The 13,185-nt window shown below is 41.4% G+C and overlaps 1 protein-coding gene across 3 annotated transcripts in view; it reads left to right on the forward strand.

Annotated features, from left to right (window-relative positions):
• The window catches only part of EIF2AK4 (eukaryotic translation initiation factor 2 alpha kinase 4), a 103,070-nt gene that overhangs the window by 11,507 nt on the left and 78,378 nt on the right, over positions 1–13,185 (forward strand). For 2 of the 3 annotated variants that reach the window (XM_036031644.1, XM_028505948.2), the window contains exons 2-4: positions 3,777–3,889; positions 7,241–7,343; positions 11,806–11,958. In XM_036031644.1, coding sequence (XP_035887537.1) covers positions 3,777–3,889; positions 7,241–7,343; positions 11,806–11,958 — 369 coding nt within the window. Of the gene's footprint in view, positions 1–3,776; positions 3,890–6,129; positions 6,354–7,240; positions 7,344–11,805; positions 11,959–13,185 lie in introns of those variants that run through there. The other variant, XM_036031645.1, reaches the window with a different exon arrangement.

A 13,185-nucleotide genomic window follows, 5' to 3' on the forward strand; every position in this document is an offset into this window, starting at 1 on the left:
TCCCCTCATTGTCTTACCTTATTTCTTTTGCCTCTTTTAAGCTACCAGTTGATATATATTTAGATCAATATTCTCATTTGTTGTTCAGAAGTGAAGTTTTCACTGGTCAGTAGCCAAATGAGAAAATGAAAGGCAGAATAATGTATAAGTGAAGATATATTAGTGTAAGATAAGTTGCCCCTTCTTAAGATAAGCCTGAGCTCTACTCTATTTTTGTACTTCCTCCTACTTTTATCTCTAAAAAGTTCTGTATCTTATAAAGTAAAGCGGGAACAAAACATATTTTCTTGACAAAATTTAAGTTGGTGATCATAATGTATTTCCAAAATTTGTGGCCCATGAAATGAGAAAGCCTATGAAGATTTGATAGTTAGGAGAAATCACCAGTAAAATTTTGGTTGAATCTGTCTAACTGGCCTTTCTCTCAGTTTTCACATTTCTAAAGTGGAGATATGTGACCTCTTTGCTTCACTGGATTGTTGTTAGAAAATGAATACCAATAACACAGCAAAGACTGTTGGTAGGATTTACTTCAGAATAATCCAAGTGGTGTTTGGAGGTAAGGACAACATATAGGTACACAAGACTGGCCCTAAATTGGTAATTGTTGAAACTGTCTGGTGAGGGGGAGTGGGGTTGCATGGTGTTCATTATATCGTCATCAGCTTTTGTTTGCAAATTTCCAGAATAAAAGGTTTTTCTAAAAGTGAGGCTATTTAAGGAGACTGGCCAAGGCAATAGTCTTTCCTTTTCTTTTTAGCAACTAAAATGCTTCCCATGCTAAAGTCTCCCTAACATATAAAGCAGATTAACAGTTGGCCTGCCCTGGTTGGAGGGGGACTAGGAAGCCTGGAGCCCGGTTAGTTCAGTCTCACCCTTGTCACTTTCAGGCGACTAAGAGGAAACCCCCCAGGCTCTACCTGCCTTATTTTTCTTATGCTCTCCTGCCATTCCAGAAGAGGAGCTGCATCACCTGTCAAATACCAGAGCCCAGTTTGTCTCTGTCATGCCCGGCATCCATCACCTTCTGCCCCCTGGGCTTTTCCACTTCAGATCCTAATTTTGTCCCTTTTCCACTCTTCATAACATTTCCAACTTCCTCACATGTTCTAGTGTCTCCCGTCTTCAAAACAGAGCAAAAGAAATTTCCCCTCTAATTTCACATTCCCTTTGTCTATGGCCCCATTCTCTGTCCCCCCAGTGCCCAAACCCAAACCTCCTTGAAGGAGTTGTCTGTCTAGACTTGCCGTGTTCTCTTCCTCCCCTAGCGTTTGCTCCTCATCACACTAGGATTTGCATTCAGTGCCCACAGAACCCACACTTGTGATCACCAGCAAGTCCCTGCGTTACCCCAGCACTGGATGCTGTCTGTCTTCATCCTGCTCAGCCCGAAGGAGCATCTGTGATAAGACACTTTCCTTTTGTTTTCCTCCCTTGAGGCCCAGTCTCTGTCTGCTTTACCTCAAGTCCACCTTTTTCTCCTTTGCTACCAACATAAGCTGCATTGTTTTAATAGCTTTTGACTTCTTCTCTTACTCTTCCCTGTTTATTCTTTACTCAGCCACCTACGTGATCCTTTAAAATACATGCTAGGTTATATCATTCCCATCTTAAAACCCTAACAAATATTTTACCTGGTTGACAAGGCCCTCTGTGATCTAGCTGTTCCCTATCACTCCTGCCTCACCTGGCCTCCCCCATCTCTCCTGTGTTCCAGACACTGGTCTCCTTTTGCTTTCTTGGAATACACCAATCTCTTCCTTGCTTGGAGTCTCTTTACATGCTTTTCTCTTGTCTGGAATGCCTGGTCTCTGGCTTGTCTCAGCTCAAGTGGAGCCATGCAAATAAGTTTTCCTTATGAAGCGTGGGAAGGTCTTCCCACGTCCAAGCATGTTCCCTGCCACCCACCACCAGGAGTTCTGTCCAAGTAGAGTGTAGGGGAGACAAAACTTCACCTCTGTCCTCTTAGGACAGATTGTTACCCATACAAAGGAAGCCCCACAGGAAAATGAAGACCCACAGAACTGTCTGGGCCTTAAGTGTTTATATAGTAGGTTGAACAAAGAGAGGCAGTTGTGGAAAAGTAACTAAAATATATGGGGAGACTAAAGGCAAAGAAGAGTTATTTTAGCAAGGTCTGTTTGTACAGAACTCTCTTGGCCTCAATTCCCTTTCTCTGGTGATAAGAATGTTCCTTCCTTCCTGGTATAAGAGGGCATCTTTCCCGTGGGAGTTTTATCTCCTGCTTTCAGGACAAAAAGCGGAGGTCAGAGTGCACTTCTTGTACCTGCAGTTTTCAAGCACCATTAGCTCAAGATAAATCTTTATGCCAAAGTGGAATATTTTGGGGTGGTCCATTCTGTCATCCATCAAGGGCTTCACGCTATCTCCTCAATAGCACTTTCTAAACTTATACTTACATATATACTGTTTGGTTTTTCCCACCATGACAACTAGAAGCACGTCTGTCTGTTTTTTCACCTCTGTGTGTCACTGGTGTCTGACGGAGGCGTGATGGGCGAATGGCGGGTGGAAGGCCTCACGGGTCATGGACGCTCAACCCCTCCCCAGGACCACGCTCGCAGGCCTGTCCTGTCCCGGAGTCTTACCACAGCTTTTATCAAGGATTGTTATAAAGCCATATGAAAACCGAGCTTACCTATTTTGTACACATAGTTGATGAAAACTTTATCATGTCATTTAGGGCATCACACATAAGATTCATGTTATAAATTTCTGCTACAGTGTAGTGTTGTGAAGTACTTTGTTGCCCCTAAAAGAATTTTTATGCTGTGTGTGTGTGTGTGTGTGTGTGTGTGTATGAGAGAGAGAGAGAGAGAGACATGTGAAATGATGTCACATAGGTCTTTTTGCCCTGGTTGTCTGGACATTCTAAGACAAAGTTAAGACAACAACTCAGTCACACAAGTCAGGATTGGCCGATGAAGAAAGACACAGGTTTGGGTGTCAAAGCTGAATTTGAATTCCAGCCTTGTTGCTGTGTATCTACAGACAAGAGGCTGAAACTCTCCGAGCCCAAGCTGCCCCATCTGTAAATGGAGACAGCACAGGGTTGGTAAAGAGTGTGGGCTACACGAGTAGATACTCTTCCCTCAGCCTCCCTTTTCCCATACTATATAGATAATATAAACCACTTCAAATCTTTTTTTGGAAAAAGCGTACTTGCTACATTAAAGAACAAGAGGGTATTTAATTATCTGGTGAAAAGCAGTGGGTTGAAAGAATTTTAGATGAGCTCTCAGATTTACATGTCAAGGTTTTCACTTATTCTCAGTATTCTCCTTGTAAGTGAAATATCCTCTGACCCACTTGTCTGAACATCTTCTCCCCACCACCGGGTTCCATTACTCTGCCAGATTTTCTTCACAGCACTCGCCGCTGTTGGAAAGTATTCGTGTTATACTTTGTATCATGTAGTTGTATCCGAGGGTGTGTATCAAGTTACCTCTGTGCTCCCAGCCTCTAGGACAGCACCCAGGCACAGCTGCACTCAGGAATGTTTGAGTGAAAGGAAGCTGCATGGAACATTTTGGTTCAGTCGTTAGGTAACTTTGGAAAGGAAAATGCATTCTCTCTGGCACAGGTTTTATTTTAAAACTATGCTTTAGGCAAATATGACCAAACACTATATCAGATATAATTACATGTAATATTTTTAAAAGTAGAACTTCTGAGCTAAGATCATTGTCTAAATCGTTAATGATTGGCTCTCTAGATTTAAACAGTAATAATTTTTTTCTTTTTTTTTCTTTTAGGTCAAAGAGCCCCCTGAAATCAATTTAGTTCTGTACCCTCAGGGCCTGGCAGGTGAAGAAGTATATGTAAAAGTGGAATTGAGGGTTAAATGCCCACCAACCTATCCAGATGTGTGAGTACATTGTAAATAGCTGTGATGTGATTTTACTTCTCTGTTTTGACCACATGGAAACAGGTTGAAATCAATGGTATTTTCTCTTTCCTGCCACCAGTCCTTTAAAGTTTCATTTCCTATCACTTGTAGTTCATTAGAACTTTCAACAGTAGACATTTTCATAAAGCCTATCTCATGTTAAGTCTGCTTCTAGTTGTAGGATAGTCGATACAGATACTAATATTTGCTCCGTGACTGTTTGCTGCTTCTGCTACATTAACTTTCATTTGTTTAATTCTTCATAAAGTGAGAAGAGGAACAATCTAGAAGAAAAGGATAAAGTCATGGTAACTTGTGTGCTTAGTTGTGAAGTATGATCAGCATTAGGAATTGGAGTAGCCTTCTGAGCCCAATGGGACTTTACTCCCTGGAGTAAAGGAGGATTTAGAATTGCCCTGCAAGGCATGAAGCATCTCTGGCCCCTCCCCACTAATGCCAGGAGTATTCTCCCGCCAGTGAGAGAACCATAAAACCCACATATGTCCAAACTGCTCCTGAAAATGATACCACCTCTACTTGAGAACCACTGATAGAGCAAATGCATTAGCAATTAGGACTCGAGGGTTCTTTTTCTGAGTTATCTTGTACATTTTTTAACATTTTTAAAAGATTTTATTTATTTATTTTTAGAGAGGGAAGGGAGGGAGAGAGAAAGAAACATCAATGTGTGGTTGCTGGGGGTCATGGCCTGCAACCCAGGCATGTACCCTGACTGGGAATCGAACCTGGACACTTTGGTTCGCAGCCCGTACTCAGTCCACTGAGCTACGCCAGCCAGGGCTTGTCTTGTACATTTCATGTAATCTTTTCCCCAGACATTCCCCATGGAAAGGCAGATTGGCCTGGATGATGTTATTGTGCAGGGTACCAGTGAAGGAAAGTGACAAATAAAATGAAGCACTGCCTTTTACAGAGGGTGGTACTTACAGAATTCGTTATCCTAAGAGGTGATGGAGGATCTGAAAATATAGATAGATCAAAATGAGCTCCCTGAAGTTAGTAACCCTCTTTTGCCCCCAACACAGTGCCCACAGTAGATAAGTAGGTGTGCTGAAAGTTAATTAATGAATTGATTAAAGGTCAGTTAAAGTTACGAAAGCATAGGACAAGAATAGGACAGTGCCTCTCTATGTTTTATTTTTCCTGACACCAAGTAGGTAGGGTCTTCTGACACCAGCTTTGTATCCAGAAATTCATTTCGCTTCTGATACAGTTTATTCGTAGTTACCACAGATCCCATGGGTTAAGGCTTAATCCCACAAGGCTTCAAATGCCAGTTGCAGCTACCAATATTTCTAATCAACTGGCTATAAATTTTCAGGTTCCCAAGAACTCCCTCCTCAGGTTCAATAATTTCCTAGAACAAGCTCACAGAACTCAGAAAGGCAGTTTACCTACTACTGTCAGTTTATTATAAAGGGTGCAACTTAGGAACAGCCACATAGAGAAGACACATAGGCAAGAAGTGTGGAAGGGGCATGAAGCTTCTGTGCTCTCTGGACATCAACAGATGTTGCCTGGGGGACATAGTCACCCTGATTGAGAACCACTGCACTAGGGAACTATTCAGGCAAATCTTGATGTGTCTGCTTGGTAAAAATATTTTATTTTATATAAATAAATATAAATATTTATAAATATAAATATTTATAATATTTAATAAAAATATTATTATTATATTTTTATTAAAAATATTATTTAAAAAAAAGCAACATGGAGTCCTGGCCATGTGGGCTCAGTTGGAGCATTGTCCTGTACGCCTAAATGTTGTGAATTCTGTGTGCGGCCGGGGCACACATCTAGGCTGCAAGTTCAGTCTCTGGTCAGGAGGCAACCGATTGATGTTTGTCTCTCAGTGATGTCTTCCCCCGTCCCTCGCTCTCTCCCTCTCTGAAATCAATAAATATATCCTCGGGTGAGGATTAAAATGACAACAACATGGGAATGTTCATAAAAAGTAAGAAAATAAACATTATAATATCAGCCACATAAAATTATAAATTATGTGGTAGCAGCATAAAGAGAATGTTGGAGAGTTTTTAAAAAATTTAATTAGTGTTGTGGATGAAGTTTTCACCATTCTGTTAATACTGCTGTATAATGACTGCTTAGTTTAGAAAATAGTAATGATTATGTAAGCCTCGACTTGAGGAACGCCCCTGTCCTTTCAGACTACATGGTGTAGAAACCTTCCCTTTCTGCAAAAGAGTCGTTGATACTACTGCGCGAGAACCCTGAGTTAGACAGACCACACAGAGACTCAAGGCTACATGGTGTTGTTATTCCTTTTCTCATATACACAAAGTACTTCCTCACAGATTTCCATCTGTCCCAGTGGATACTGATTGCAGCAGCCCATTATAACTGAAGCATTGAGAGAACTCATAGATAAGGAGTACTCAGAATTACTCAGAAATGCTTGGTAGGAGGTAGAGAGTCATTTTTGGTTCAGTAAAATCAAATAAAGCCTACTTAATCTTGGGAGACTGGTGTTGGATGTCTATTGGTTGGGAATGAAAGGAAGCCTGAGGGCTGGCATGTACTTCCCGTGAGTAAACGGTACGGAGTCTTACTCATGCTCTATAAGGATGAAGAGGAGTATGAGGCAGCCATCTTTGGAAGAGGCAGAGTGTGCAGGACTAGATTTACACGTGAGTGAGTGAGCATTTTTCCACCTCATTTACAGTCAGAGTGAGTAACTGGACACAGCCTGTCGTGGGAATATGAGCCAGATCATTGTGGCTCCATGTGGCCCCATTATTCTCATCCTGCTGTATGCCAGAGCTCACAGACTAGAGCAAGCACTTGCCCCTTTGCAGGCGAGCTGTCAGAGCTGGGTTCATTGATATGGGCACAAGCCAGGGTCAAGCATTACCATGCAAGGTGGTGCGTGCTTACACTACTAGACTGGAGTCACACACAGAGCTAGAGTGATTTTTTTTTTTAAAGGCAGTAAAATATTAGTCGATGAGAAAATTTTTAGTCAATTTGTAAAGCTGAAATCAGAGACAGAGGAGTTGGGTAGATACAGGGATCAAGCCCCAATAAGTCTGATTATCTTGGGGAGCAGGGCACCTAGGAGGCCACACACCAACAACTGGCCAGCCCACTCGCTCCCTATGGGCTGCAGTAAATCAGTGATGAGCACTGTGTCAGCTGAGTGTAGCTGAAATCCTTTTGAGATGGGGGAATTGTAGCTGGGCTAACAGGTTTACAAACGAGCCCTGTATGAAATCCCTTGGAATTTAGCAAATGTTAATGCAAACAGGCTACACTTTCTAAAGTAACTCCTTTTTTTTTCTTTTCCAGAGTGCCTGAAATAGAGTTAAAGAATGCCAAAGGCCTGTCAAATGAAAGTGTTAATTTGTTAAAATCCCGCCTAGATGAAGTGGCCAAAAAGCATTGTGGAGAGGTAAGATTTGTCTGGAATTATAAGAGGACAGTAAAAGTCTCAACATGTTTACCAGTGTTTGCCCTCCTGCCTTTTCTTTGGCTTAAAGGTTTTTCCATTGTTCCTTAAATTCAATTTTGACTAGAATGTTTTGTTTCGTATTGATATCTACAATAGAGAACATTGCTATTTGTATTTCTTTAATTTATAGTATTTATGTACTACAAATTGTAGAATGTATATACATGGTATTATTAATGCTTAAGAATCTGCCCTGGCTGGTGTGGCCCAGTGGATTGAGTGCTGGCCTGTGAACCAAAGGGTTGCCAGTTCAATTCCCAGTCAGGTCACGTGCCTGGGTTGCAGGCCAGGTCCCCAGTGTGGGGTGTGCAAGAGGCAACCACCCATTGATGTTTCTCTCCCTCTCTTTCTCCCTCCCTTCCCCTTTCACTAAAATTAAATAAATAAAATCTTTTAAAAAAATCTTTCCAAAAACAGTTCATATGAATCTGGCCATACTTTTTAAACACTTTGGACCTGGCACCATGACTTGATCTTGATTTGAACCTTTATATTATTGGAGAATGTTTACAGATAAGTGATTTCTAACCAAACTTTGCCACTTCTCCTCTTTCCATATCAGAAGAACTAATTAATTGTTTCCCTTGTCAATAATTAGCAACATGCTTTAATCCTTCAGTGTCTCCTCTCCACCCGAGCATTCACACTTGGTTCAGTGCCAGTTCTTCCTTAGTCCTCCACACATCAGGGTCTGCCCGAGGTCTCCCACACACCTCTATGCAGTCATGCGTTGATGGACACTCAGCTGTCTCCCTGTCTTTTGGTTCTTGTAAGTAATGCTGCAGTAACGTGGGAGTGCAGATATCTCTTCAAGATTCCATCTTCATTTCCTTTAGATGTATACTGAGAAGTGAGGTTGCTGCATGATAATGGTAGAAATCTCCATACTGGTTTCCATAGTGTATAAACTGGTTTCCATTCCCACCCACAGTGGACAAGGGTTCCCTTTCTCCACATCCTTGCCAACACTTGTCTTTTTGATTACAGCCCTTCTAAGAGGTGTGAGGTGATAATACATTGAGGTTTTGATTTGCATTTCCCTGATGATTAGTGATGTTGAGCATTTGTTGGCCATTTGTATGTCCTCTTTGGAAAAATGTCTGTTGAGTTCCTCTGCCCTTATTATGATTTTCTTGGTTTTGGGAGGTTGGGGGGAGAGAGAGAGAAGAAATATTGATTTGTTGTTCCACTTATTGATGCATTCATTGGTTGATTCTTGTGTGTCCCCTGACTGGGGATTGAACCTGCAGTTTTGGTGGATCAGGACAATGCTCTAACCAACTGAGCCACTTGGCCAGGGCTCCTCTGCCCATTTTTTTAAAAATCAGATTATTTGTGTTTTTCCTTTTGAGTTGTGAGTTTTTTTATATATTTTGGATATTAACCCCTATCAAATACATGATTTGCAAATATTTTCTCCTGTCTGCAGGTTGTCTTTTTGTTTTGTTAATAGCTGCTTTTGCTGTGGAGAAGCCTTTTAATTTAATATAGTCCTGCTTGTTTATTTTTGCTTTTGCTGCCTTTTAAAAATGTATTTTAAATTATACTTTTTATTTTGAGTTAATTGCAGATTCATGTGCAGTTGTAAGAAATAATACCAAGAGACCCCATGTACCCTTTACTTATTCTGCCCAGTGGTAACAGTTTTCAAAACTGTAGTACAGCATCATAATCAAAATACTGGCACTGACATTGAGTGCAGCAGCAGAATAGGCGTCACCACAGGGATCCCTCATGTCACCCTTTCATAGCTGCCCCCTACACCCACCCGCACCCTCTCATTGCCACCTGACAACTGCTGATCTGTTCTCAAGTTCTGTAGTTTTCTCATTTCAAGGAAATTATATGAGTACAGTCATATAGTACGTGACCTTTGGGATTAGCTCTGTTCTAACTCAGCATAATTTTCTGTAGATTCATACAGATTGTTGCATGTGTCAGTAGTCCTTCATTTTTGTTCTGAGTAGCATCCTGTGGTGTAGTATTTCATGGCACCGCTAGTCATTTACCATCTACCAGGTGAAAAAAATCCGGACTTCCAGTTTGGGGCTATTGAAGATAAAACTGTTATAAATATTCATGAACAAGTTTTTATGTGAACATAAGTTTATTTTTCTTGAACAAATGCCTAGGAGTGAAATTGTGGGTGTGCATGTTCAGTTTTATGAAAATGCCAAACTTTTCCAGATTGGTGGTACCCCTGTCCAGTCCCACCAGCAATATGTAAGTGGTCCAGTTTCTTTGCATCTTGTCAGTATTTCATGTTGTGATTTTTTAACTGCTCAGAGAGATGTTGTGATGCTTAATACTGTGTGTGAACTTGGCTAGCCCACAGTAACCAGATATTTGGCCAAACATTATTCTATATATTTTTGTGTAGGTATTTTTTTTAGATGAGATAAACATTTAAATCTGTAGACTTTGAGTTAAGCTGATTATCCTCTAAAACGTGGGTCATGTCTCACCCAATCAGTTGAGGGCTTAAAGAGAAAAAGACTGGCCTCCCTAGAAGAGGGAATTGTCCAGAGATGGATGGTCTTTGGGCTGGACCTACAGCATTAACCCTTCACCACCAGCCTACTTCACAGATTTTTAGACTTGCCCAGCTCTATAACTGTATATTCACATGAACAAATTCCTTAAAAAATCTCTCGCCCTGGCTTGTGTAGCTCAGTAGATTGAGCACAGGCCTGTGAACCAAAGGGTGACCCGTTCAATTCCCGGTCAGGGCACATGCCTGGGTTGTGGGCCAGGTGCCCACTATGGGGAACGTGAGAGGCAGCCACACACTGATGTTTCTCTCCTTATCTTTCTCCCTCCCTTCCCCTCTTTCTAAAAACAAATAAATAAAATCTTTTTTAAAAATCTCTGTCTCCTCCCCCCCTTTACACAAACACCCCCCACCCCCACCCCATGTGCAGGAGCACACACACAGAGTTTCTCTGTAGAACTGTGACCAATACGGGTGTGTATTGTGAGAGCAAGAGCGGCTATCGTAACTAAGGGCAGGAGAGGCCTCTGATAAGGTGGCATTTGAGCAGAAGCTGAGGGAAGTGAGGCAATGAACCATGTAGATGGAGGGGAGGGAGAGGGACAATTGCCAGTTTTGAAAGTGGTTCTTGTTTTTACCTGGTATTATATATTTTATCAGATTTGTTTATGTAGAAAGTGCTAGTAAATTAAACAGATTGGCAAAAGAAAGACCCTCCACCACTTGTCTCCTGGCTCCTTTCTGGTATCGAAATGATTTCTCTTTGACATAATAGAAACTACCTACTTTTCCTAGCTTTTCTTAAAAGAGCTTTTCTTAAAACAACTTGCCTCCTAGATTCTAGACTAGTGTTTCTCAACTGTAAATTGAAGTGTATCCAGTGAGTGCCACAGCCTCTGGCATACTAAAAAGCATATTAATTTCCCCCAACAATAGCTGTGCATTTTTTGCATTTACTCCCTGAGAAAAAGGTAAACACTAAGCCAGTTAACTTTATATTCTTGTGTACCATGACTTCTGTCACTATTTACCACCATGTTAAGTCCCTTTAGAAAATGCTTTAAACATACAATGGAAATAAGAATTTTTAAGTTGCTTTTCTGTATGACTGAAGAAAAAGAAATCTCAGTGTGGTGCTCCTCATGTGCGGAAGGAGCTTGGCACTTTCAGCCTCTTCGGGGTTGGGGCGGTCAGTCACTGTGGGGTCCCAGAAACCCCGTTCCACTGATGTCCCAGCCCTGGCTTGACTTAGGACTCCCAGGAGCAGGGGAAGTGGCTTCCTGTGGCCACAGAAAGACTGTCTGAGGGGGGCCTTGTTCCTTCAGGCACCGTCTGAATGCCTCCCTCAGTGGAAATAAAGTACTTTCTAGGTATTGATCAGCCTCCTCCTGGCCCGTTACTAGCAGGGAGATAACGAGGACTTTAAATATCTGCTTCCGATCTCCCAGTAGAATTACTTTCGGTGTGTGGTATGGACAGATGAAAGCTCTGATGTTAGCAGTGATTATTGCCTGCTCTTGTCTTTATTATTATTGTCTGGGTAGACAGGTTTTCTAGTTATGAAGTTAGCTTTTTACTTTTATTCAGTCTTAAACATTTTATCAAATTACTTGTACAGAAAAATATTTTATCAGATTTATTGTACAGAAAATGCCAATCAGTGGAATAGGACTACAAAAGACAAGTGAAGCTTTTCATTTTGGTGATTTGTCTTGATGGCAACACAATGAGGTGAGGCCGTGAAAGCCTTTCCTGCTGCGATTGCAGCGCGCACTTCACTCAGAAGTGTCTTATCAAAGTGAACCTCACTGTTGCAAGTGGCTGGGCGCCTGCTTGTTTTCTGTAGTCTCTGCTTTGCACCCTGTCTTCCATTGTTTGACCATTGGTGGTTATTTTCATCTACTTGTTTAGGTGATGATATTCGAACTGGCTTACCACGTGCAGTTGTTTCTCAGCGAGCATAACAAGCCCCCTCCCAAGTCGTTTCATGAAGAAATGCTGGAAAGGCAGGCTCAGGAGGAGCAGCAGAGGCTGTTAGAGGCCAAGCGGAAAGAAGAGCAGGAGGTGAGACCCTTGTCACCACGGGCGGCCAGCCCAAACAGCTGTGAGCTTCTGTAGGTCGTGACTCTGTCTCCACCTACACATCTCTCTGTATTTCAGTTTTGCTCATATTTGATTGAAGAACTATGGATTCTTAGTGAGAGGACTGGCCCTAAGAGTAACTGAGAAATTCTGTGAGCAGTTCCCTCTCAACAAACATCAGTGCTGCCCCTAGAGCCCTTAGTCCAGGTCTTTAAATAAAAGAAAAGAAAAAGGAGACAGTCTACCCAAGCTTCCTGTGATCTGTCTGCACTTTGTAAAGCTGTGCAGGAGCTCACTGAGTTTTAGAGGCTATTTCTTTTCTCTTTTTGGAATAAGAATCTCTTACCCAAATGAGTAGTAAAAGGCAGATATTGAAGTTTTTTCATGTTCACTAACCATTTGTAATTTAATTTGCATAATGATGTACATACCTGTTATTTATTTATTTAATGTATTTATTTATTTTTTAATCCTTACCCGAGGATATGTTTATCAATTTTAGAGAGAGAGAAATATCAATGTAAGAGAAATATCAGTCTGTTGCCTGCCTTACGTGCCCTGACTAGGAATAAATCCCGCAACATTTCGGTGTATGGGATAACGCTCCAACCAACTAAGGCACCTGGCCAGTGTCATTCCTGTGTTATTTTAAGAATCCTTCAATCAGCCCTGGCTGCTGTGGCTCAGTGGATTGAGTGCTGGCCTATGAACCACAGGGTCACAGGTTCTATTCCCAGTCAGGGCACGTGGCCTGGGTTGTAAGCTAGGTCTCCAGTAGGGGGTATGCGAGAGGCAACCACACATTGATGCTTCTCTCCCTCTCTCTCTCTCCCTCCCTTCCCCTCTCTCTAAAAATAAAATAAATAAAGTCTTTTCTAAAAAATCATTTGATCAGAGTCAATTTATACATCTAAATTTCCTTCTCAATTTTTAACTTGGTGGAGCTTTCCAGTTTTTTTTCCCATAGATCTTACAGTTACTTCTAGGATTTTGTTTTTCCTGCTTTTCTTAGGTTTTCCTTCTGGTTCTTTTTTGTTTTTCTTGCTTCATTTTGATCATCCTGTGTTTATATTAACACTCTCTTGGTGAACCCCATTAATTTTGTTACTGCTTATCTCCTATTTCATTGTATAGCCTCATTACCATTTAGAATTTAAAGCTCCTGTCATCACAGTTTTTTACTAAGGCACATTTTTATTAGAAAATAGT

This window comes from Phyllostomus discolor, chromosome 1 (assembly GCF_004126475.2).
Source record: "Phyllostomus discolor isolate MPI-MPIP mPhyDis1 chromosome 1, mPhyDis1.pri.v3, whole genome shotgun sequence".
Classification (NCBI taxonomy): domain Eukaryota; kingdom Metazoa; phylum Chordata; class Mammalia; order Chiroptera; family Phyllostomidae; genus Phyllostomus; species Phyllostomus discolor.